At 40.5% G+C, this 27,184-nt stretch overlaps 1 protein-coding gene across 4 annotated transcripts in view; it reads left to right on the top strand.

Annotated features, from left to right (window-relative positions):
• Nucleotides 1-27,184, top strand: part of lrp8 (low density lipoprotein receptor-related protein 8, apolipoprotein e receptor) — a 154,964-nt gene that overhangs the window by 77,458 nt on the left and 50,322 nt on the right. For all 4 annotated transcript variants that reach the window (XM_046390966.1, XM_046390967.1, XM_046390968.1 and 1 more), the window contains exon 4: nucleotides 16,842-16,970. In XM_046390966.1, coding sequence (XP_046246922.1) covers nucleotides 16,842-16,970 — 129 coding nt within the window. The remainder of the gene's footprint in view (nucleotides 1-16,841; nucleotides 16,971-27,184) is intronic.

Genomic DNA, 27,184 nt, shown 5'->3' on the forward strand with positions numbered 1-27,184 from the left:
TTCAGTGAACTTATTACTTTAATGAAAACACCCATATAATTCATGAAATCCTTCTTGCCCCTTTATTCATGTATTTAAGTTATTTGTTGTTGCAAAGTGGGACACGTTAATGATGTAAATCATTTTCTAGCACAGGAATTTGTGTAAGCTGTTTAGAAGGTTACGTTTGAAATTGTAATACGTTACAAATCACTTGTCACCCTATTAAAAATGTAATAAGTAATGCAACGATTACTACAAAGTAATGCAACTGATAGCATATGATTGTCTCACAAATTTCTGAAAACAAAAGCCAACCGGACAGGAATTGAAGAAATGTGAAGCTATTACATTTCAAACACGTAAGTACCAATCAAATCAGTGAGTGAATCACATTTATTTTGATTATCAGATGAAGAGGAGCAAATTCAAACAACAGAACCAACGTTGAAAATGTTAGTACATACTGACCAATGATTAGGGCTTGCTGACCCACGTTGTATGAAAATGTGATAAAAGAAGATATTCCTGCATGGCAAAAATATAACACAGAATATTATGTTCTACATGTAAGCTTTTTACCGAAAAGAGTATACTTAGAACCCATTTGTCAACACCAACTGTTTGATGAGTAACTATGATTCAGTTACACATACTTCTCAGGAAATGTAATAGAATTACGTTTGTTTTGTAATTTAGTTGCACGTAACTAGTTACATGGGACTAGTAACTCCCCAACACTATTAAAAGCAGTAACACACACAAACACAGCAAGAGATTCAACTTAATGTTCTTGATTTACAGTTTATTTCTGGGTGGTTGAGCATCAGTTTTCAATTGCCATCGTTTCATTCTCTTGAACAATAAATATCCTGATCCACATGACAATGGGTGCAAAGCTAATCAATATTTTTTAAAACTATGCTGTTGTTTTCACTACTGAAAAGAAAAAAGGAAAAAAATCATCATTGAAGGTTGTCTTCACTTTAAATGTACATAATGGGCTTCGCTCTCGGGTGCTCGTGTTCATTGACATCAAAGCTTTGACTTGCCAGAAGTCTAGACATAACAAAGTCTGCATCCATTTTCTCTGAGTGCCATCAGCGAGATCCTGCAGTTTGACAATCAGTGCTGATTGGAGTAGCTGCGTAGACTCTCTCAAGTTTTATTTAAACTCAGCTTTATGTGTGTGCACTCTTTCAGCTCTGCCGCTGCATATCTACACTTCAGGGATTAAAGTGACCCCCTATCACCACCCAAGTGTCTCTGTGTAGATAAAGGTTATTGAAGTGCAACATCAGACGCTGAGCCAACCTCACTCAGCCACATACCGGATCAACACGTGGCACTTTACAGTCCCCAGTCGGCCCAAGTGATGCTTCAAATGTCTGGATATTGAGACAAAACTGTTCAAGAGGGCTTAAGCTTTGTATTATTGGAGAATATTTCTTATTCCTAGCATGAGAGTCTTGTGTCATCAGCATAATCTTTACAATCCACTAAGGCATATTTCATACTTGGAGGCATGCTGACAAAAGCTGTTCTGAAAACCCTCGAAACTCATTGTGAAATGTAATTGGGAACAAAGAGACAAACACAAATGATGGAAGTCAAGTAATTTCAAGTCACACATCACGGTAGAGGAGCATGGTCAGATAAAACTGAGAAAACAACAGTTTAACTGTTCCCTCCGGCTCAGATGTTGTGATATGAAAGCAGTTAGATTTTCGTTTATTTCGAAAGACAAAAAGACCATTTGGTTCTTTGAAATGGGGGCCCGTATTTATTTCATTTATACTGACATCTGACTATTCCACAATCTGAACTCTGTTCTCTATCAAATTAGTCAGTAAATGAATGAATTAACATTGTATTATACCTTGCAGATGTTTTAAGCAACTTTTACCCATCGTCTGATTGGATCTTTTCAGCAACTCATCCAGCACCATGGGGCATTAAAACTTTCTGATTTCAAACTTGGCTACTTATTTAATTCCATCTGATGAAACCCGTTTATCAAGACACAAACTGTCAAAGCAGAGCCTTTCATCACAGCATGACTTCTCTCCCACTTTTTCTAGTGTTGATTTATAGAGCTCATATTGACTCACTACTGACATCTTCAATTTCTATTTCGTACGGTGATTAAAGCACCACTGAGGAAAGGACCGTAGAGCAGATTTTGGGCAGTGCGACAGCTGGAGGACATCTGCTACTAGCCTTTGTACTGCTTTGTGAAACAGATATTGCAAATTTTTTAATGCTGAACCTCCTGAATATTAATTTAGGGGAGGAGGAAGGTTATAACTTGTCATTCATGACAGGAGGATGTTAATGATGGTGATACTGTTGATAACAGTGGTTGCTCTTTGACTACATGCTGTAACTTAACCCGCTCAAAGCTAAATGCTGTTGTGTGTTGTGTCTGCTAGTCATGTTTTGGTATGTTTTAATTACGCCTCAGTTATGTTTTTAGATTGTCTGTTCCGTTCTCATGAATGTGATATCTGAAAAAGGGAGGGAATTTCTTAGAATGTGGCACCAGCTGATTATATTTTACATCATAATGTTGCAAAGAACATTTCTGGGCAGTATTTGCTATAACTCAGTAACAGACAGACCACATTTGACAGTTGGTCAGATGCTGAATTAGTGACCGTAATCTTGGATGCCCACCTTGATCCCTGTGGTACTTGGATAGATCATTTGTGCTGCCAGCTTAAAGATGTGTGTGAAGCATCCATGTTTTAGAGTTTGTAGCATCTTCATATTCTATCACAATCAGCTTTATTGCCCACGCTTGTGAACACATACAAGGAATTTGACTCTCTTGTTTTGGCCTCTCTTGTTTTTGTAAAAAAAAACATCTCCAAATAAAATTATTCATTGGCATCAAACAATTTAATATAATATAATATAATAATTCAATTTCTCCTAGAACTATACTTATTGCCTTTTATTAAATTCCTTCAAGTCTCCAGTACATTTATTATGTTAGTTTGAACAGACATGAATGTAAACTGCACTCTGACTGGTGCCGGTAGGCACACAAACCCCAGGCAGTAATTATAGTTTTTACAAGCACTGAAATTCAGTTTGAATTCAAGGCTTGTAGTAATATTGCCATAGTGATATATTTAGCCACGCTAGCGGCATAGCTCTGAGAATGGCAGTATCACACACTCCACCACTTTCATATCTAAGCTAACTATTGGCTGGATTTCCATGAGGGTTTATACAGATATTCATGTTCTCAAAGGAACGATGCCTACTAGTGATTCAATCTTCATTTAGCACCAACAGTCAGAGCTTTGACTTATCCAGTGAAATATCTCAACAGATGGACTTTGGGTCTAGTGCTAATTAGTAAATGTATCCCGTGTTAGCTAGCATGCTAACACGCAAAAACATGTGAAAGAAAGTATAAAAGCGTCTGAAACTTTTATGTGTGGCGAGCAGCTTTTGCGCATGCTAAATGTTAGAGTAAGTCCAATATGTTTTGGTTTTTTTGCGGTTTTTTACATTTACATAAAAAAGCAAGCAATTTGAAATTGTGTAAAAATTGATCACAGATCAATCCAGTGTTTCATTATCCATCACTGGCCCAGTCTGCTACCAGCTGCGACGCCAGCTGTCGTTCTGTGACACCTAAAGTTAAAACTTGAACCTACACAACCCTCCCCCTTCATCTCTCTCTGTCCCCACCGTCATCAGTTCCACCTGCCCCTGTGTACTGAGGTGGGTTTTTCCTTGTCTCTGTCTGCAGAAACAACAGGCAGGTCAGTATATTATAGCATGGAGGCAAGGGGTTGTGCTACTTAATTATTTCGGAATATGAACGGGAAGGATCCAGTGAGTCGCATTGTTGGACGGCTTCAATTTCATGCTTGAGGCAGCGGTAGTGCCAGGCGTAATTTCCCAGGTGGCCTCTCTCTCTCTCTCTCTCTCTCTCTCTCTCTCTCTCTCTCTGTCTTTCTCTCCCACACACGCACGCACACACACGATCAGAAAGGGAAAGACACACACTATGTACGTAAGAGTGTGTGTGGGTGGTGTGTGTGTGTTGGACTGGAGTGTATGAGTGTGCAATCTGAGGTCACTCTTCTCGGTCTAAGTGGTCTAATTTTTCCTTAGTCTTTCACTACATGTTTTCTAAACTGAATGTTGCCCTGAGCTCACACATACCGAACTTCCTCATTTTCCATCGTTCACTTTCTTTTCATCCATCGGAGCATTTGGTGTGGTTCAAACTGTTAAAAAGATCAGGTGACACATACCAGCTTCTCTGCTTGCTGTGCTTAACAGTTTCAGTCAGTTTACTACGATAAGTGAGTGAATGTAGATTTAGAAAAAAAATAAGAAATCAAAATCAACTCAAGACACACAAAAAAAGTAACTTTTATTGTTAGCTCTGGTTGTAAACTAGTGACTCAACCACTGAACCACAAGGCGCTGAATTACTTCTTTGATTGGCGGAGCATTACTGTGACTACATAGACTTGAGAATTTCTCCCACTATATTTTTTTTCATGGGTTGAGTTGTAGTGCACTTCAGGTTGAAATTACACCCTTATCTGTGGAGGCTGTGATAGCTTGTCGTGCATCAGTTTCAAAGAGGGACCCTGCATCCAGTCACCGAGTACATGCACAATAATATGGAAGGATGAACACACAGAATGTGCAGCTGTTTCACTGGACTGTTTAGATTCACAGGGCCAGTCAGATGTATGCAGAGGTATTTACAAGTCCACTTACTAGCTTTTTCCAGGGCTTTCATCTGTATCACATGGTCTTCATCAACAGATGGCATTTGCTCCATTGGTGTGGATGTAGATCTTTCATGATTTCATTAAAGCAAGACTTTATGTCTGTGTTGGCTTTAAAAGCAATGACAACACAAAGACCCTGCAATATGGTTTTGTCACATTTTCCAGGGTCAAAATGACTTGTCATGCTTTGTTTGGTTGAGGTTAGAGAAAAATTGTGGTGAGGCTTAAATAAAATTAAAATCAGGTGTTTGGTAGGACGCACGTGTACAAAGTACACTATGTAGACAACAGTGTTCGGTCACATCTCTTTATTATTAAATTCAGGTGTGGTATTGGGCTGATTTTCATGGGTTGGGCTCGGCTCCTCACTTCCACTGAGGGGAGATCTTAATGCTTCAGCATATGAAAACATTTTGGACAATGCTGTGATTATAAGCTCCATAAAGACATGGTTGGATGAGTTTGGTGTGGAAGAACTTGACCGGTCTGCTGCTGAAACATTAAGATTTCCCTACACTGTAAGTAAGGGGCCCAGCCCAACCCCTGAAAAACAGCCCCATACCACACCTGAATTCAGTAATAAAGTGTGTGCAATAAGTGTGTTGCAATACTGTTGTCTATATAGTGTGGTTAGTTTTAAGCTTTTGAACAAGAAACCAGTGCTGACATTTACCTGGTGAGGACAGTCTACACTGGCTTTGTGTTCTCCATTCCCCATAGTCTCCAGACTCATAGTCTCATTAGTGCATATGGTTTGCTTGTGAAATCTGACTCATAAATAATTGACTCACTGACAGTGAGTTTAATGTCACCCATAGACTTTGTATAGAAAAAAAGGATTAAAGGTTATCTCTCTGTCTCTCTTCTCATATTGTAAGCCCATCATCTCTGGCCCTCGTGTGCATCGTTCTGCTTATCTTGCTGTATCTTGTGACATCTCATTAAGCACAAATGTCTTTACCTTGATTTATATCAGTAATAATTTAACGTGTATTGATCCCTTAAGGAAGATACAGAAAAGCCATCCAACCACAAATACCCCAAACATAACGAAAAAAAAAAGAAAACACATTGCTTTTTAGCTTCTGATATGATGGCAATAGTCAGCGATAATGACATATAGACAGCAGATCCTAAGAAGTCTTGCAAGGAAATATCCAATATATGACAAAACCTAAAAGGGCAATCATGTATTGGAGGCTGTAAATGGTTCTTTGTTGATAGACACTCATAATCTACACAGAGAATATCTCATATGTTCACTTGTACAGTACAGTTTAATGAGCCAGTTTAAAGAAAGTCAGAAAGAAAACTGTAACTTATGTAACTTTGACCTACAGAGCTGTTTATTATCACTCGTGTAAATATTGTATTAATTAAGATCAAATATTGAACATATTTTAAGAGAAAAGTTTTGAATGAATTAAGCAAACCTGTTTGAGCCCATCTGTTTTGTCTGTTACATCTGGATTTTGTGATATCACATGTTGGACTCCTGCACTGTGGCTGTGTGGAGTTGAAATAGCTGTTTACAGCAAACTTGCTTCCTTGTTTACATTGTACATGGCACTCAAACGGAGAAAACCGCCGATGCAGCAACAGCCGCCATGTGATTTTTTCCGTCAATTCCATTCTTCCGTTCAATTAGTGACCCTTGCTCTTGGCTGGTTACGATTGATTGTTGGTCAATATGTTTTTGTTCCCAGAGGACGCCTTGTGGTGCAGGAACATCCTGGTGGGTTTGTTTTTTTGCTAGTGTTTTTGTCATGTTTTTTAAAAAGCCATGCATGATGACATGTAACTTTTCATCTTTTTTTTCCCCATCTGTGTTTAGCCAGGATGGGCTTGAAACGTTGTAGCTCTTTTGTAATTCTTTAATTTTCTCTTCACACTCTAATGGAGCTCCTCCCAGGATGTTTTTGGCCAAATGCTGGAAGAAGTATCATTTAGATCACCGTTCCTCTACAGGTGTTATTATTGGCATAATAAAAACACCATTCAGATGTTGAGTAAATAAACAATTGCACCCTTATCATATTCATTTATATATATGTGGTATTTAATCAGATTTGGGGGGACAGAAATCGTGCTTTGGCGTCTGTTTTTAGGCCAAAAGGCACGCTGACATTAAGCAACACAGAAGCAGTAAACAGAGAAGAAAAGAGATCCAGCAGTAAAAGCAAAATAATAACCAGGCAACAGATGGTCATACTGTAAGAACAGGTAAAGGCAGGGATTAATCACTTGAACTGGAAGAAGGGGAAACAAAATGAATATGCAGCTGTAACCCTGACAAAAGCACATGCATCACCAGTATTCTTCTGGTCTAACAGGTGTTAAGAGATGAATGGCCGCATGGTACACATATATAACAAGTTTTTCTACAGACCAGCTGTATGATACAAAGCTGGACTGAATCGGTGGCAGTGAGCATCGGTGTGAAGTTTCTGTTTTCTCTTTAGCACAGTTGATACATTTAACATTAAAAAAATGACACCCAGGATGATTCCCATTGAGGCAGAGTTGATGTTTTCAAACATTCTCTGTGGGTTTTATCACATTTTCCTGCGACTCAGATCATTTGTGCAGGAAATTGTTTTGCCAATCCGAATCGGAATTCCGATGTTTTTCAGGCCAGTCAACTTGCTTAAGTGTGTGATTTACCTGAGCCCACATTTCTTTGCAGTGACTTTGAAAGGCAGCTTAACACAGCCAGTAGCTGCCTTCTAATATTACGAAAGTCCATTGAGGCGCCTTCAGAAGTCAGCTACACTCTCAACCAAATAATTTCGCTGCCTGTTTAATCTTTACACCCCTGCCTCTGTGCCCCAACCCAGACTTTGAATAAACTGCCACAGAGGAAATAAGCTCAGAGTTCCCCTGTCAAGTTCAGCTCCACACTGTGTGCATCCTGAAATAGTTGCCCAGACTCTCTTTCTCCCTCTCCCTCCTTTTGTCTGCAATCTCTCATTAGCTGAGATGTGATGCTAGCCACTGGCGCTATTTTTAATGCCCAATGTGTCGTCTACTAAACAACCATTAAGAGAGTCCTGTTGGAAGAAAGTGGCAATTTCCTACGAGTGTCCTGGTGTTGCGCTGTTTTTCTTCCCCCCATGGCCCTGACAGACCCACAGTCTAGACCGCACTAATGGTTCCACATTTAACAAGCCCCCGTTCCCCTTCACACAGCCTTGAGACGGAGAGAAGGAAGGAGAGTGAGAGAGACTCCAGTTTCACTTTGCAGCAGCATCCACTTCAAGTTCCCTGCAAACACAAATTGTCCTGGCTAAGAGACACATGAGAAATCTGTGGGTTGAACTCCACCCACGGTTTTCATTTCATCATTAGTTTGTTTCATTTTGCGCATAAAACAATGTGGAGTTTGGAATGCTTAAATGCTTGGTCGTCATGGGTGTATGCAGCTGCAGTGGCAACATAAGTTCTGCCTACTGTGAGTCTTTTTCACTCAGTATTGTCATTGTATTCCCAGTGTATAGCTGTCATTTTCCTGTCCTCTGGTTTTGTTGTCGTACTAATACCTCCTCTTTTCTCTGCACCTGCTCTCCCTGATCATTTTTTTTCCTCTGCTTTCCCTTGACTTTGATCTTCCTCTCATCAGCAACCCCCCCCTCCCCTTCTCCCCTCCCCGCGTCAGTGCTGCAATAATAGGAGATCAGCGTTCCAATGAAAGCCACTAATCAACACTAACCTTCATTTAAAATGTAATCTGATATTAACCACATACGCCCTTTCCGTAAATTGGATTTCACATCTGAAGGACAAGGGGGAGGGGGGTGTAGTTGGCACTAAGGCAACATTTCAAGGCAAGATGTAGCGGGTCGGCCTTGGCCTCCAAATCTAAACTGCTCATTAAATTTGGCGCCAAGGGGTCGACTTACTAAACCCAACGTAAGAGTCAAAAAGTGCGCAGAAACGTGTGACACGGGGGGATGTTATCACCATTCTTTACTTTGGAGACGTCCGTGAATGTGAAAAATCCGATGAATTCCTGTTGGGGGTGATTAAACAGGAATGACAACATTTTGATGATGCTGGCTTCATGTGGCATCTATGCGATGCTGAAAAGAACAGGAGTTAGGGTGAAAATTAAAATTAGATTATGAAACTGGTGTTTTATTAACCGAGTGATTTTCTTTGTTATTCATTCCACACGCTGCTTGCCAAAGTCAGAAAAACAGTTAAAACAACCAACATCTTTTTAAACTCTTTGTGGCCTTTTTCCTCCACCTTCCTCTTCTTCCATGGCCATGAAGCATCATCCTCCTCCTGCTCTCTGTGGGCAGTGTGAGGAAATGCAAAATACACACACTCATGCATTCACACATATATTATGTGCCCACACTTACAAACAACCAAACACACACTCACTCATGCATACACAAATATATGGAATGAGCCTTACGCTTACAGTACATCAACATGCGAACACATATGCACGTTACTCATGCATACCCTTTGCCGTATTCTCTCTCTCTTTCTCTCTCTCTCTCACACACACACACACACACACACACACACACACACACACACACACACACACACACAGACACAGACAAAGTAATTGTGTTCTTGAAGTGAGTGTATGCTAGATAAAGCATTCTTTTCATTCTCGGTGGGAGTGATGCGTTGCTTTGACTTAACACTGTAAATGGAAAGAATTGTCACTGACCTGTGAAGTTGGATTTCTGTCTCCAGTGGGTACATCGACTTGTTTTATCTTCTTAACTTGATGGGTCACAGTAACCCACTTATGAAAGCTTCAGCATGTCAGTCGATGCATTTAATTTCAGAGACAAAAAAAATCCACCTCTTAAAAAACTGTGTTTGAATAGTCTGTTTATAGTCTGTTTTTCCAATTTTCAATTCAGTTCATTTATATAGCACCAAGTCACAACAAAAGTTGTCTCATGACACTTTCCAATTAGATCAGGTCTAGACCAAACTCTTTAATTTAATAACCATTACAACTTTCTAGAAACCAGGGTGACATCTTCAAATGTCTTGTTTTGTCTGCCCAAAAGTGCAAAGCCCAGAGATAATCAGTTTACAACAATATATGACAAAGAAGAGCAGAACGGGAGAATATTTGACATTTCCACTTCTTCTCTTTGAGAAATGTTAGACCAATAGAAATAGACCGTCTAATCAACTGAAGTGTCCTTTAAACTCTTTCTTGACCAGAGGTTAGTTGCAATGAAATCAGCTGCTCCTTGGAATCCTAACCCTGATGCATTTTTGTAAAGGGCACAGACGCATGAAGATAAACACACACACACACACACACACACACACACGCATACTTACGCCCCTAAACTTATATTTTAAAAGCCTGTGAGAATAAGACCACCACTTGGAACAAGGTTAATGAGCGTTACAGTGACGATATGACCCACTGCAACCGTTAAAACCATTAGCCTTGCAAAGTCCTTACAAGCCATATAATTGGCTGATCCATACATCTCAGGTCTTGCATGAATCATTGATGCGTATGAGCACTCTGTGAGCTTAACGTCCCCATGCCTCCTGTCTTACTGTTGATCTACTTTTGTAAAGGTTACATCTCTAAAGGAAAAACATTTCATTCATACTACATGCGGTACAATTCTTGAAAGAGAAGAACTACACACCCACTACAAGCCCTCCACTTATTTGAATGAAATAACAGACACTTAAAATAGAACAATATATTCATTTTAGACTTCTTCTCCACCCGTTTCTTGTGCTGAGATGCAATCCAGCCCGTCCCTAAACGGATTACAGAGTAACCTGGTGAGATTTACAGTACATCATTTTAGGCTTATATGCTTTTCTTTGCTTATTAATGTGCATTTTTATATATCTGTTTATGATGTAGTGCTTGAAGAAATGTTGCTTAAAACATCAGTTACCAAATCAGAATTTCATGTCTTACTGTGTGAGCATTTGTAGGCCCTCAGGGCACAAGAAGCCTCAGTTTGATCAGATTCTAACACATCAACCCCATACCTCTGTCTGAGTGTGTCTCTGTTGTATCTTCCTCTAATTGCCTTGTTCCCAGTTTGTCCCCGCATTAATATTCTCCATTCAGTGGCCAATATCTGACCCCACCCCCCATTCCCGCATCTCGCTCCATTTCCCTTTTCTGCTCTGCTTTGTTCCCTTCGACTTAGGCGTCCATCATCACCCTTAATACATCCATTTCAGTTATTGTCCTGGAATCCAGGTTAATCCAGGTAACTGCTCTAAAAATACAGGCATGAGCCTTGAGACATGTTAATGTTAGTTGCTTGGCATGTATTAAAATTGTCTGAGGTTAAATGGTTGAATTTTTATATGGTCCCTGTAAAGCGGACTCAGTTACCAGAATGGCATGGTGCACAGTTGTATATTGATTCAAGCAATGCCTTGGTCATGTTTTTACTGCAGAGTAGCCAAGCGATAAAAGTTTACTGTTCTCAAGCAGGCACTCACCAATTTATGGTGAAGCTCATGGCTGAAGCTTAAGTTTAATTATCCTGTTTCACAGACAATCAGCTGTTATGGACCTCCTGTTAGATTAGATTTAAACTGATGACGTGTCAAACACATCATCTTTCCGGGTCCGTACTTTATACATTAGACACGTCATTTTTCATTATTGGTGGTCATTTCTGGTTCTCATGTTGTTTATGTTTGCAGAGATTCTCACAAGCTGTCAGTTTCTGTGTATATTTTTCTTAGTAGTACACGCAGAGCTAATTGATATTCACAGCAGTGCAGAGTATTTGGGCATTTATAACATTCCACTGGTGTGATGAGACTATGTGTCTCAGATGCTTGCATAAAAAGATATTAAAGCATGGTACTTCATCAATCAGTGCTGTGCTGTGTGGACTGCAGGGGAATTCGGTGTACCTGACAGCATTTTAAATTCATGCAACCATAATCCCAAGTGCCAGCATAGGGTAAATCATCTATAAGCTTCCGTAACTTCCCATTCAACATGCACCATATTATCACATACGCTCCTCCCATGTGCCTTTGTTTCGACGTGCTGTCTCACTGTGACTCAAAGATGACTTATATTACCTCCCGGCCTCATACACACAGCTCATAATAAATAAATTATCTTAGCATTAGCCTGCAGGGCTATGAGCCGTCTGAATCAATCATCTGGGAGGCTAGCTTTGATGCTAGTCAGGCAGCTGATGAAGAGTGGACATGGAGGCACACCACAATACTTCAATCCACTCCCTCCTTGTGAAGGGAAATTAAGATGGTAGTTAATCACAAGTTGATTAGCATACAGCGCCTTGCTCGGTCCACCTCATACCCTGCTCATAATAGACACTTAGGAAGGCTGTGTGGGGAGAATACCAAGTCTGTACCACTTCTGCTTCTGAACTTGTTTGAATTAAAAGACTGCATCGCCCCAAATGAGTTTTCTGACCCCAGGACCAGCAAGAACATGTTTAGAATCCACTGTACAATTTTAAGTAAACAAGACCTGTTTTGATTTGTGTTTTCCCTCAAAATAAAACCCAATTAAACCTTTTTTTTTTTTTAATTTTTTTGCCACGGCAGCAGACACGTGTGTGGCGGCCAGTAGCCCCTTAGGATTTGCTACATCACTGAAACATATCACCTATGAGGGAAATACACTCAAGGTGCAGCATTTGAATTAAGAGCAGATGATTTTTTGTGGGATGGTAACTGTCCACATTTCCTTTCAAAAAATTCCTCGCGGCCAGCCAGAGAAGGGAGGGTTCTAGTCTAGTCTAGCCCTGCCTAGACTTGGCCCTGGTGAAGCCATGGAAAATCAGAGACTCTTGTGCCTACCACATCCTGACGGAGACGTGTCTCCACCACAACATCTCAGATGAAGCTGCTGCACTCGATGGGTGGAGTGTTTCTCAGCTGACAGAGTGCAAGACTTTGGCAGTATGAGGGGAGTCAGACTTTGTGCATTATATTAATGATACTTAAACACAGCCAAAGTTGACAGTGTTTGCCAGATGTAGAGCTTTTAATGTGAATATGCCAACCATATTGTCATCACCATATCATTGCTGCTGTTTTCATTTGCCCAACCGAAAATTCAAAGGATGCATTACGTAATTTATTTAGCCGTTTGTTTATATAAGTATGTATATAACTGTATATACTGTTCTATTTTGCACCATATTTTGACGACTGTAAGACAAACATATGAGTAAGTCACAGCACAATTAGAAGGACGCAGGGCTGAATCTATGGAGGATTATATGCTTGTATATGTGGCAGAAACAGGAGTTAAGTGAAAAGATCTAATCAGGTCATCCGTCCATCTGTCTTGGTTTATGTGTTTGCTTTACTTTGATGTAACCTGGATACAGTCACTGACTGCACACACTTGTTTTGACCATGTTTCACACCCATTCGATAATGCATTCACCCATCAGGGAGCTCTTATTGCTTGCTGCCAAACATCTCCACTGAAGCATGGCTAGCATCAGTTCCTCAGCTGTCATTCACTTTAGGCCTTGGCACTAAGCGAGCTAGCTGGCTGCTAACAGCCCAGTATTCGTCTGTGCCCCAGGAGTTTTATAACCCATGAAATATTCATTCAACAAGTCCAAAGAATAGTGAATTCAGTTAAAGGCCTATGACTGGCAGCGGGGAAGAGGATTTATAGCTGGAAGTAGTTCTGGTTGTGTCTGTATGTGTGCATGTGCCTGCGTCCGTGAGCCTGTGTATACATTTGTGTTGACAGTGTCTTTATGTGTTGGTACAAAGCTGCACGGTCATCATTTTAGTTTGTTGTTGTATGTATATGCTTTTGTGGTCAGGGTCACTGTCTATATTGCACTTGGAATATGATCATAGTCGGCAGTATCTCTGCAGGCACAGGTGTGTCTCCAGGTTACTGTTGATAAGTCTATCAACACTCTACATGCCTGCTCAGAAGCTGGATACACCTGTCAGCCTCTAGTGAGAGGGGAACTAAGGGACAGGGCAAATCTAAGAGCTGACTTTCAGAAGTCTGGGGAAAGTGGCTTGACTACAACTTCATTATTAACATCATCAGTATTTGGATTGGCTAGGTCAGACAGCATCTGACATCTTTGATTAAAAAAAAAAAAAAACACTTGAAATGATTTTTTTTTTTTTTAGGATTTTGATCACATTGTGGCGATACATTGGTATTGAAGTGGTCTTTGATTGTGCCTGAAAGTGATGTTTTAGTGAGTTTATGTGATCTAGTAGTACAGACGTATTAGATTTTCTGTCTCTATTAGGACTGCTTTTCTTCTGTCTGGTGGCTGTTGTTAGTCATGCTAATTAGCTTCATGTACTACTGCTCGTGTTCATTCCAAACACACTGCAGGCGAAGTAAAAAAAAACATCTTTTAGTCTGCACATGCCAGTTTTCTCTGTGAAAAGTCAGCAACAGACTGGCTGACTGAGGCATCAAATAGAACAATCTTTCTTTATCAAAGGCCAATGGAGAACCAGCATTTTAATTGTTCAATTTCGTTTAGTGAACATTGTTACCCATGGGATGAAGATCAGCCACTTAATTTTGTCATAATCAATTTCAATGGAGTTCTTTCTTGTTTTTGCTCATCTGCATTCAGTCATTTGATTGGCAGCTGATCCATGACTCCGCCCTTCCGGACTCCCAGAGTCTCAAATAGTCAGTTAGACAAATTACATGCTTTTGACTGAGCTGTCAATCAGATATTTGGTGAACTAGGTGTCTGTGGGTGTGTATTTCGGTGTTCAGGTTCATCTTTGGGTGAGCAGATGTTCAACAGCAGCCTTAAGATTCTGCTGCACACCAACATACACAGAGTAGGTAAATAAGATGAAACTTCTGATTATATCATATCGTATATCATACCGTCCATACAACACCTCCAAGACACACACCAACACGCATTTGAAAATAACTGACATAAGCCAGACGACAGTTTACTGGCCTCAACATTAACACACCTGCAGACACTTTCTATTAATATTCACACCATGGCATTAACCAGAAGACCTGCATCAGGCTGTGCTGACATGGTGCGCCCTTGTTCACTCTGTAAAAGGGGATTTGAAGGAGTCATTTATTCTTTAAAGGCCAAAGGAAACCTAATTTAATTTTGAAAAGATCCTCATAAAATAGGCCTAATATTCAATAGAAGGAATATTGCAAGTAACCACTTTTTAATATTGCAAGTCACCACTTTTTGAATAGTGTAGAACCTGGCAACGCAGACTGTACAGTTGGAGAAAATCCTGGCAATCACTACCGGCGGGGCTCCCAGAGTGTCTCCACGAGGGGCAGCCTTTGAATGGCAGCAATTTATTCAGTAACGTTAAAAAGAAAAAAAATGAGAAGGGAAAAGAAAAAGAAAAGAAAAGAAAAAAACAGAAGATAAATAAAATATAGAATGAGACTGAAATGGGCAAATCCCATAGGTACTATTGATCTGTGGCTGTAACCCACACACACACACAAACACACACTCAGGCTGGTTGCCAAGAAGCATTCTGTTGGTCAAACATGTATAATTGATAGAGTTAGCTTTGACACAGTGCTGTAATGTAATGTGGGACCAGAGTCCCTATGGTGTTGGAGTGTGTGTGTATATGTGTGAGAAATTGAAGAGGGAGGAGGGGGTGAGGCAGGGTGAGAGAATGTAGTGGTTTGCAGAGAGAAGGGACAGGGAGGGATTTGCTGTGGGGACTCAGTGTAAATTTGATGTATTGGACGGCTGTAATTTTTCCTCCTCGTACCAACCCCACGGGTTACACATGTAGGGACAATGGCCTTCTCTGCGGTAATGGGCTTTTACCAAGAGGGACCACTTTCTCACCACTCAGACACAGTGTGTGTGTGTGTGTATGTGTGTGTGTGTGTGTGTCGTGTCATTCACTCACACTGATGTACACTCAAAAACAAGTTTATATTGAAATGCAAGTAAATACAGCACTGTATGCAGGCTGTGTTCTAATGTATTTCATTTGTACAGTTATGCAGGCAGGCCTGCATGATATGAGGAAAATCTGTTCAGTATTGCAGTGATGATATGACTTGTGATAAATAAACCAACAAACAGGAAAGTATCCATATTAGCTCTTCAGTCCTTCCTCAGGCATCGTACTTGCTAACCCTTCAGTCACCACCAAATTAACACCAATTAGTCTGAGGGCAGCTGAGGGCTTGTCAAAATCAAATATTTGCTGATATTCTAAGAGTTTTGGCAATGTAACTGGAGAGCCTTTGAGCTGGTGAGAAGGAGGTTTGTCATACAAATCAAATCCCTTTAAAGGGACAGTTCATACATACATATTTATCTTTATATTTACTTATCTCAATCCTCATGTGGATTGTTTTGCTATGGGTTTTAGAGGTATTGGCTGTAGAAATGTCTGCCTTTGCTCCAGTATAATGGAGCTGGATGGCACTGCACTGGTGGTGTTCAAAACCTCAAAAAAAAAACAAACAAAAGAAAACAACAACAACTGAACAACAACGTCTCACGAGCCTCTTGTCCATGATGCTCGCTTTCTTCTGCAGGGTGACATCTCTACAGCCGATTTCGCCTAAACTATGCAACTGTGCAACAAGAGCCAGAGCAGCTCAATTTTAATTTTATCAAACAATTGATACATGAATGAAAATGATAATTGGTCAGTTAAATCTGCAGTAGGAATAAGCAGTTTACAGGGCTAAGAGTCCTTACAGAGTATTGCTTGTGTGTTTCTTGTCTTGATTCGAGTGTATTTTCCTGTCTGTTTGTTTAGTGCGTGTGTGTGTGTTTTGCTGGCTCTGTGTGTGTCTGACAGTGTTGCTGCTTCTTTGTTCCTTTGTCACTGTGTGTCTAGTTTAATTGCAGGCCTTTCAGGGGGAATCGATTTGAGCAACAAGATAACTAAGTTATCAAACTGTTTCATTGACTGTCTGTCTCTTCTCTCTCTCTGTCTTTTGCCTCCTCCCTGTTTCTTCTCTCATTTTGCTCTCTCTGTATTGGTTCGCTATCACTCATCTATTCTCATCTTTTCTGCTCCTGTCTCCCCCTTCTCTCTGGGCCCCGTCTCTCCCCCACCTTGCCGTTTTTCACCTCCAACCCCTCACAACAGGCCGGCAGACCTGTCCACCGGAGAAGTTTGACTGCGGAGGAGCTGTCAGCAAATGTGTCTCATTGTCATGGCGCTGCGACGGGGAGCGGGACTGCGAGAACGGCGCAGACGAGGAGCAGTGCGCTGCAGGTGAGCTTGTGGAGGGGCAGGAAAAACGTGGCTACATCAAGTGTCATTTGGACTAAAATGTAGTTTCTTCTCACTTTTTTTGTTTTGAAGGACTTAATTACCCAGAAATAATTTGAACTCCTCATTCCTGTCACTGCTTGCTGTTGGCAGCAGAGGTGAAAACTGTTTTGCAGTAGGTTTAATGATCATTAGTGAATCTGCATTTGCTGCTTTTTTGTCTACGTGTCTTACGTGTCCTCCTTTTCATTAATATTGAATTTGAATAGTGACGATCTAAAAAACCTTTCCTGCTCAACTGGCACGAGTGTGAGAGGCGAGCAGAAAAAACACAACAAAAAACAATGTAAGAATTGTTGGATGTGAAGAGGGGAGGAAAAATGACTTGAAAAGCTAAAGGTCCCATGTTTGAATATTTCGAGAAATGTGGCATTAAGACACCTCTTGTTTCAGTAATAACTGCCTGCTGTGTTGTGACAGTCCCTGGGGTGATGATCAATCCTAAATACAGATTTAAAAGAATGCTTAAAAAATCAGGATATTTGGCTTTTACCCAACATGAGGCACGCAAAGCAAGCGTCAAAGTTTTTTCGCTTTCTAATCTGTCACCTGGGCCATCACACATTTTAAAATTCAGTTAAAACTTTGCCCAAAGTGCAACCAGGAGTATTTTTAACTCAACGTTATTGCTGGCAAAAAAGAAAAAAGTAAAACGTTTCAGCTCTTCATTTATTTATATATATTTTCTGTGTTATGTGTCTGGAGATGTCAAACATGATCTGTTTTTTCCTCCCTGCAATCTCGTCCTTGTTCTTGGCTGTTGCTCGATGAGCTGGAAATGAGGAGAAAAGCAGGTCACTCTGCAGACTGGGAGAGTTGAGCCAGTGGTTCTGTGCAGAAGACGAAACCAGTTATGCATCTTCAAAGTGTATCTTTAAAGGCGCATCTGATACACCATTTTAAAGCATATGACACCAGAGCAAACAGTCTCACACATGCTGTAGAGTGAGTGTTCCAGTTTTAGTGTGTTAGTGGCACCCACACTGTACACACATAATATTGCAATTAGAAATAATATGACTTATATAAATCACGTGTTGGTGTTTAGGTGCTGGATAGCAGCTGATGATTTGTAGCCAATCACACGTGCCCTTTTCATCCCCTTTAAAAACTGAGCCCACTGTGTACCCACATGAAGGTAGAGGCCGCAGGTTCATTGTTTGACCACACAACGTGTTTCTGTTTGGTTTCAGTCATTATCAAACGATTTGATGTTGACAGTAGTTCAGTGTTTGAATCTCAGATTCTCATTCTTGAGGCTTAACTTGCTTCATAGTAAAGTAATGGAATGCCAGAAAAGCACAGATGCTCACATTGCTTCATTTGCAACACAATCACACTTTTCTGTAGTCATATGCACATCACATCACATTATCAGGCATGCTTCCTCACAGCTGGCGTCAAAGCTGGAAAAAGGACATTGATTTTAATCAGCATAAACATCTGGCCTGCAGCATTATTGATTTTAAACCTGCGACACACACGCGCACAAGTGAATGTGATATTTTCCTGTTACTAATCCAGTCAGAAAGAAAAAGAAACCGGTTTATATGTACAGACACTTTCTGAATTCTGTGTGCACACTGCGATGCGAGTGTCTTTATGAGACCTTTGTCAGAAGTTTGGCTTTCAGCCTGTGATTGCATTTTTGTGGCGTGCAGGTGAAATCATTCTGACCAGATCCTGTCACTGTAGTATCAGTGAGAGAGTGAATGTAGCAGGGGAGAGTCCTCATAAGAATTAAACTATAAGGGTGTGTGTGTGTGTGTGTGTGCGTGCATGCATGATGCATCTCAGCTAACATAATGTTGCCATCCTCCCTCAGGCACTGTGACATTCTTACATTCTGATGTTGAAAGCGATGCACAAAACAACGCACACTGGAAGGCTTTGCACATGCATGTATAATTAAGGACACACACACACACAGACACACGAAAACACACCCTGTAAGATTTCTTCGGGATGCTGTTAAATTCCCTGATTTTTGTCCCTCATGTTGTGTGCGCCACCAAAGATGTGTAAAGGAGAAAGTGAAACTGTTTCTAATGAACTTCATTGATATCAGCTAAAATTATCTAAAATGTTTAATTAATTTTTAATCTCAAGTGGCGAAATCTTCTCACTACGAATACCCTGAGGTTAGCATGGTAATCTAACAGCAAATATCTTTAAAAAACACACATACATGCATGTATTTTAAATACAATTATGAACCTATAGCTATAGTTTCTGGGCACATTGTATTTCCACCTGTGGACCTGGAGCCTGTCCCAGCTGACTATGGGCAAGAGGCAGGGTACACCCTGGACTGGTCGCCATTCACACACTCTCACACTCACACCTAGGGGCAATGTAGCATAGCCAGTTAACCTAATGTGCATGTTTTTGGGACTGTGGGAGGAAGCCAGAGTACCCAGAGGAAAAAAACCCACACAGGCACAGGGAGAACATGCAAACTCCACATAGAAGGGCCCAGCAAATATTTTTAATTTTGAGTAAATATAAGAGGAGCACATGAAATTTAGTTTCACATATGCCAGAATTTAAGTTGATTTAAGTTGAATCAAGACACACAGCAATGAATATAGAAATACATAATGCAGCTTTGGCACAGTTAAGGTTAGTTAAGGTTAAAGTTAAGGTGTCAAAAGCAGTGAAATCTTGTCCCAACTTATGATCAACTTTGCAAGTGTGGAACACCAACCTGTCTTACTGAGCAGCTCACTTACAGCATTTGCTTCTCCCAGCTCATGCAAACACGTGAAATGCACAATTTATCTCGATTTTGCCTCATGTCTTAAAACCTTCTTGCCAGGTGGATAGAACCACATGTCCACCTCTTCGTGTTTTCCGCTCTCCCTCTCCTGTTGTTGCTCACTTGCTCTGATGGTTTTCCTCTTTGTCTCCCCACACGTTCATTCAGCTCCATTCTGTCTCTAAGTTGTTAGAGTGCAGGCAGTTTGTACGCAGAGTCATCACGTTAGGGAGTTTGTGGCCGCGACCTAATGAAAACAACAGCTGCTGTTGATTCAGTTATGTAACCTGAGCTGTCGTTGCATTGCATGTACCATCCTGTCTGTCTTTCTCTCTGAGAGTCTAAAAACAAGAGTGCTCTTCCTCCTCTCCAGTTGTAAAATATCTCATAGGGGTCATGATGATAATTGATTTCCTGCCTGATGCTTCGAGTATATATGTGATATATGTGTGCCTGTGCTATGTGTTGGCGTGATGTCATAACAACCTTTAGACATCATCTTTTGAGCTGGAAATTTTCTTCTTTGTGTCATATTAAGAGTGAAGTTTTAGACCATAAACATGTAAAAAGAAACAGAAAATAACTTTACTGTGTTTCACATTACAGTGGAAAAAATATTTTGTGAGCATGACTTGCATTTGTTGGCTCTGTGTTTACCATCTCAGCTACTGATGCTAGCAGATTTCAGAGAATCAAACATTTTAGTAACAAGCCTGGTAGCTGAATCTGTGTGCTGATATTTTGCAAAGCTGTTATTGAAATGATGGAAATTTAGAAACACAAATAAGTTGTTTTTCTTCCTTCGTCCTTCTCTTCATATGCAATAATGGGGGTGGAGCACGCAAAAGCTGTTTTTCCACGATAATGTGAGTAGCTATTGTTGCAAATGTGGAGGCCAATACGGTATTGAACAGCAAAAGGGTATCAACTGGCTCACACTGATCCTGTGTATTATTTGTTACCTGCGAAGTAACTTTGATTTGGTCAATTTCTATTTTTGTGATAAATTTGTATGGATGCCTAGCTTGTATTATGCTCAGACTCCTCTTTTTGTTGTACACTGGACAAAAAGAGATGACTTTCTTTTCTGAACGCTGCTTTGAATGAAGCCATTTCCCCAAAGCATATTAGATTTGCTGTCATATTACACCACGACGAGAGTCAATCCAAAAACCATCATATTTAGTTTCACACTGAAACCATTTTTGAGCTTCACAGTGGTGAGGGAATAATACAAACATTTGCAAATTAGAAGCTACGTTATAAAAAAGATGAGATTTCAGGTGTATCACTCTACCATCTTCCTCTCTCTGTTTCTTAGCATATTTATTAAAATAGAAGAGGAATAAGACAGACCAACACTCAGTTTGGGCTGCATACAGCCTCATCTGGCCGTTGATATATTATTCCTGTAAAACACTTTATTCTTACAGACACAGAAATACATAGAAACATATGAATATTGTATGCACAGCTAAGTGACAGCGCAGTGTGATCGCAGCTTAGAAATCAAATACTGTATGAATACATCTGCCAGACTGGTCTTCTCGTAATGCCAACCTTTCTGCAACACATGCCACCATCCAGGGTTATCAGTAATAGGCAGACACAGTCATCTGTAAAGGGCAACAAAATTAATTGGTGAAACATACACCTGTGCAGATGCTGTTGGGACTTTGTGTGTCGCATGATAAATTAGTGTAATGGTGCCATGCTGATGAATGTTTTCATTCAATATGAACACTATTATGCTCACTCTGCAGTGTAGAAAAGGTGTATATACAGTGCTATACCACCCACAAAGACACATTTATTCTATAATTTAACCCTGAAACAATATATCTGCATCTGCTGCTTTCACCCCTGCCCCTTTCAGATCCATCCCTTCATCCTCCCCACCAGCCTCCTCCTCCTCCACCACTCTCCTCTCCTCTCTTCCTCTATCTACCACCCCTCTCGCTGTAGCTACAATTGGAGTACAGCTAGCGTTAATTAGCGGTGCTAATTGAGCATATCCAAATGCTGAATAAAACATGGATCCAGGAAGAGAGGTTCTTTATTACATTTAGAAGAGGCCTCTGAAGAAAGTTTATGAGCCTTTAATTTATGTTAATGCGAAATTGCGTTCATTTAGGCGCACAGCCGCCGTGAGCTGTGAGTTTACATGCTCTGGGCTGTGTTTGTAGCTGCAGTTTGTAGGTAAAACATCATTTTTTATGTCGGAGGAAAAGGGTTGCTTACATGATGGACTGCCTCTGTTTTTGTTTGCTGAATACTAATTTAGATTTTTTGTTTTTGTACTTTCTCACCAATCAACTTTTAATTTTAATAAATGGACCATCGAGGTGCTGACTGAACAAGCTCAAGAATGATTGGGTTGACCACCAGAGAGGTTTACATTTTCACAAAACTCAATGAGATGACGCACACCTATAGGAGAACAGACTCTCACTGGATCAAGCGATTTTCCCCCTTACCCCTTAATGCATCATAATTGGTTGTTAATAGAAAGAAAAAGATGTGTGTCAGTGTTACAATTAAGATGCTGAACTAATTAAATTTTGCACAAATGAAGGAAAGAATTTTGTTTGTTTCAACCTGGAGAAAAACAAGGTGGAATTTTTCATTACTGAAACCCTCCTTCTCTTTGTTTTTATCCTTTTATCCTGTTTTTTTACTGCCTTTATTACCAGCTCACTGCGTCCTCTCCTTCGGTCTTATACTTTCATCTACATGTGATGACTCAAGGCCAGCAGCAGCTTAAAATACTGAACATTTTTGTCAGTGTGGATTGCACAGTAATATCTATGATGGAGTTACTTTTATTAGATCTACTGGCACCTACAGCTTTTAACTGTCTGTCTGTCTGTCTGTCTTAATGGGAATGCAACCATTTAAATTCCTCAACAAGCTGCCGTTTGTGGATTTATGTTCCTTTGACAGAAGTATGCTGATTAATGACATTTAAGTCTTACCTCAAATACTCGAGCACAAAATCGGCCACCTTCAGTGAAACGGTTCTGTGTCTGTAACGTGGTTAATAGTTGAACACTTTGCTTAACAGTAAAGACTCAGGATTTATCTGAATCCTTGATCTTGGCCTGTAGCCTTTCTGTGACGTCTTTCAATTTTCCTGCTCTTTCAGTCTTTTATTGCCTTCAAAGGACTAGTCATCTGTCAAGGATTTTTACCTTTGTTTGGCCACTGCATTGCTAACTGCTTCACTTTACCATATCATTACTCACTCTGCAGACACTTTCAGCACCATACTGGCTAGAGAGGAACTGGCAATACAAAAATACAAAGACAGGCCAACACAGAGAGACAGATAGACAGAAAGAGAGGGAGAGAGACAGACAGAGAGGCTCCTACAGGCCCTGGGGACCTGTTGCTCTTTTCACATCAGCCTGTGCTGCTGCGTTACATTACAGCAAGCTGTTGCTGGATCAATGCCCACCAGGGATGCGTTAGTTGGTGTTTTATAGCAGGGAGAGCAGAGAGCAGAGCAGAGAGGGACAGAAAAGAGGGAGACAGACTGTGTGTGTGTGTGTGTGTGTGTGTGTGTGTGTGTGTGTTATTCTGTTCAGACGGAGAGGGATGGGAGTGAATAAAGCTCCCCTTGACTGTTTTTTCGTTTTTGTTTTTTAGTTTTTTACATGAAGATAAAATTTTGCCTGTAATCTAAAGTGCACACAGTGACACACATGAACATGCATACACATAAACATGTAAACCCCACAAATCCCCATCCTCAAGGCATCTACACACATGTAGTATACAGCTCCATTAGTCCAGCTTGCCTTGGACTGCAGTAAATGTAATCTCTGTTCTATTATTTGATAACAGATCAAAGAAAGAAGAGTAAACCTACATATGAAAAAAAATACAGTATGTGGTATGTGAGTGCATATGTGTCAACATTTGTATATATATTTAGTGCTTTTGCCTCTTTCATTTTGCTTCACCCACATTTCCACTAGAAGAGGTGACTGCATAGAGTTTCTTCCCATTAGGCTCTCCCTCATATATAATCCTTTGACTGCTCTCTCTGTGTGCGTAGGTGTCATGTAATGGAACGGGCTCACTGCGCATCCAGAGGCATTTGCACTTGCTTCACACTCAGTCAACGACTCAGACCGTTTTCCTCCAGCGATAGCTTTAAGATTGTTACCCATTCCTGTCTCAATGCCAGTCCTGTCTTTTCTCCTTCACACACACACACACACACACACACACACACACACACACACATGCATGTACTATCAATGAAAAAAACGGTCAAAGGAAGGAAGGTTTCCTGTGACCTACAGTGAGCCGAATGCTGACCCCACTTCATTCTCAAAGCCCTCTCCTATTTTTAGGATGACAAACACATATTGTCTTTCTGTCTACTAACTTGCTTTTAGTTAAGAACTGCTGTGCTAAAGCTAGCCAAAGCGACCAGGTCCCTCCTAAGTGCTCTCTAGTCCAGCCAATGTACGATATTTACTATAAAAATGCAACCACGTTGCCCTTTTAACCTATACGGAAATTATTTCCTCGATAACATGTTCAGTGTTCATAGTCTGCTGTGGTTTAGATGGGTGTCTAGCCAACATAGAACGTTTCCACAGGTTTGTCTCTCAAAATCTTTGTTTCACAATGTTTTTGTACAGAAATTCAGAGCCTCTCTGAATAGATAATTATGTAATGTATGTTATTTTTTTTCCTGTCCATACTGTGACCATAAGGGCTAATAGCTGCTACCGTTACCAACTAAGACTAGCAGCAGTTACCAACCACTGCTACTAGTAAAGCTAATCTACTGCAATGCAACTTCACAGCAACGATTACTTTGTAATAGTCAGAGACACTTCCCATGAGGGATTTTTTCTCAAACTGTGTTGAAGGAGCTGCATGAATTTATATATTTTCAACCAACCCATTTCATTCCCTTTTTTTCCTTTTAAAATCCACTTCCCACTCAGTCTCAAAACACACCCACTTTTGGGAGCTGTAGTTTTAAAAATCATTAACAAAACTGTTGTTTTTATGTCATAATACCTTATGTCTCCAGTGATCAGTTCGTCAGCTATTAGCAACAAGAACAGTACACACCTCATTAGCTGAGATACCATCTAAAATACCTCGAGGAACAGACTCTGACATTAGAGTAATAAATATAGTTTTAGCTGTGCAGTGATCAACATGAAAAACAGCCCCTCTATCAAGATAAGGTCATCTAAAATGGTAATCATATCTTTATCACACACCATGCTCAAATACAGGGTTGTTTATTGTGGAAATGTAATCATCACACTTGATCACACCACCTATTTTTAATATATTCATAGATTTACCACTTAACAATTATCTGAGCGAATGCAATTATTTTACAGACGAACGTGCAGAGTGTGTGTGTCCATGTATGTTTGTTGTGTGTGCTCGTGAGTGGGTGGTTTTTGCTGATAAGATATAAAACTGTGTGCAGCAACAACGATGGGCTCACGGCCACGTCACATTGCACATTCAACATCTAATGAAATATGAAATGTTTTTACCAATGGTTTCCATGGCACATGCATGTATATGGAGCTCCACATTCATTATAGACCACATTCACACACTCATACGCATACACAGACATTCAGTCTTCTGTGATTGCTGGTGAGGCAGTTAACATTCAAGTCTAAGCTGCTGGTAGATGGCATAGTGATTGAGCTATTGAAATATCCTGTTCTATTCAGTGTACTGTGTGTGTGTGTGTGTGTGTGTGTTTGTGTGTGTGTGTAACCCCCACAGTCCCCTCTCATCATGAAGGTGGTTAAGTGAAAGCCTTTCCCTGGTGTATACCAATCAGGTTACACAGAGAGATTCAGTTCTCCCAGTGAATTTTGTGCCATTTTTCTCTTCATCAAAGCTGCCATTTCACTTGGATTCCCCAGGTTCTGCTGCCACACTACACTGAGGTCTCATTTTCATTGGCTTTTCAAACTCTATTTGTCATGTTCTTACTCCAAGCAAAGACAATCTAACCAGCATGGGTGAACAGAAAGTGGTGTCTTTGGAATACTGTGTGCACATTTGTTGTGATTTATTTCGTCTTGATGGACTTGACTGAATTGGACAAGTGTTTGGCTGAATTACTGATGTAGACATCTTTGGTCAGTTTGGGTGCATTTTTAATATGTGAAGCTTTCAACATTTCGAAGTTAGGGTTAGGGCAGATTTCACTCAGGAAAGCCTCATAATTTTGCAGAAGTAATGTAAGTGTGCTGGTATTTGTGTGGCTAATGAATGAATGGCGTATAATAAAGTACACATTATAAGTACTGCATACTGTCTAGCACTAGTGCTGTCTTGTATCATATTTGTTTATTTGTTTGACGTCTTCTAACCAAAAGAGATGACTGACATGTTAGATGCCGCCGTGCCACCGATGTTCCAGACATGTACGTCGGCTCTGTGCCTGGTAAACCCCATTTGGCCAGGCTGTTGGAAAGTGTCTTCTGAAGCTGCCTTCTGTTTGTCAGTCTGTGATAAATCTATTCTGAATCTCATCTCTCTTCACTGTCTATCGTTCTATTCCACAAGGAAAAGAGGATGACTTTTATGTTATAGCAAGTCGAAGAGCTGGAGGCTTAGGGCCTGTCTGTCTGGTGTTCACCACTGCGTATGTATATCTGTGTGTGTGTGTGTGTGTGTGTGTGCCGTTATCCTCCCCTAATGTAGCCAAAGCACTAATAAACACTTTGTAAGAGCCCTTGAGAGAGACTGCATGTCAAGTTGTCCATGTCTCTCTTCACTCACCAGACACAAACACTCAGGGCCCCTCTGGCCCTCCTGCAGAATTTGATGCACCAAAAGTATGATCTAAAACTACCTCTCCTCCCTCTTGTCCTCCCCCTCTTTCTCCCACACAGCCTCTTGGTGTTTAGCCCCCCACTAAATGGCAGTTTAACGTTTCTAGACCTGCGCAACACACAACCATCTTTTTACAGATGCGGGAATGTCAACCCCTCTGGCATTCGTCTTCCTCTGACGGTTTGCTGTTTTAATGATATTAAGGGTAATGGTGCTTGAAACATACCAAATGCTACATTAGCTAACTGTCCTAAAAATATGTTTCAGTACTTGAGGATGTGTCTGAGTGCTGTGGAGCTGCAGAGTGCAAGAAAATGATGTGAAATTCTGAAAATTTATTATGTCTAGTAATTTCAATGCAACTCTCAAGCAATTTGAAAATGGCTCCCTCTAATTTTGTTCATTTATCAAATAACTGCAAGTAGATTTTACCTGAAAAATTGTACTTCCTGTTAGTCTCCAATATGTGCAGAGGTGGTGAAGTGGGTCAGTCATCATTAGAGACCTTGACAGAGAGCTTGGTTGCGGTTTAGGAGACAGTGTTGCATTGCACCAT

Source organism: Scatophagus argus, chromosome 6, assembly GCF_020382885.2.
Source record: "Scatophagus argus isolate fScaArg1 chromosome 6, fScaArg1.pri, whole genome shotgun sequence".
Lineage (NCBI taxonomy): Eukaryota > Metazoa > Chordata > Actinopteri > Scatophagidae > Scatophagus > Scatophagus argus.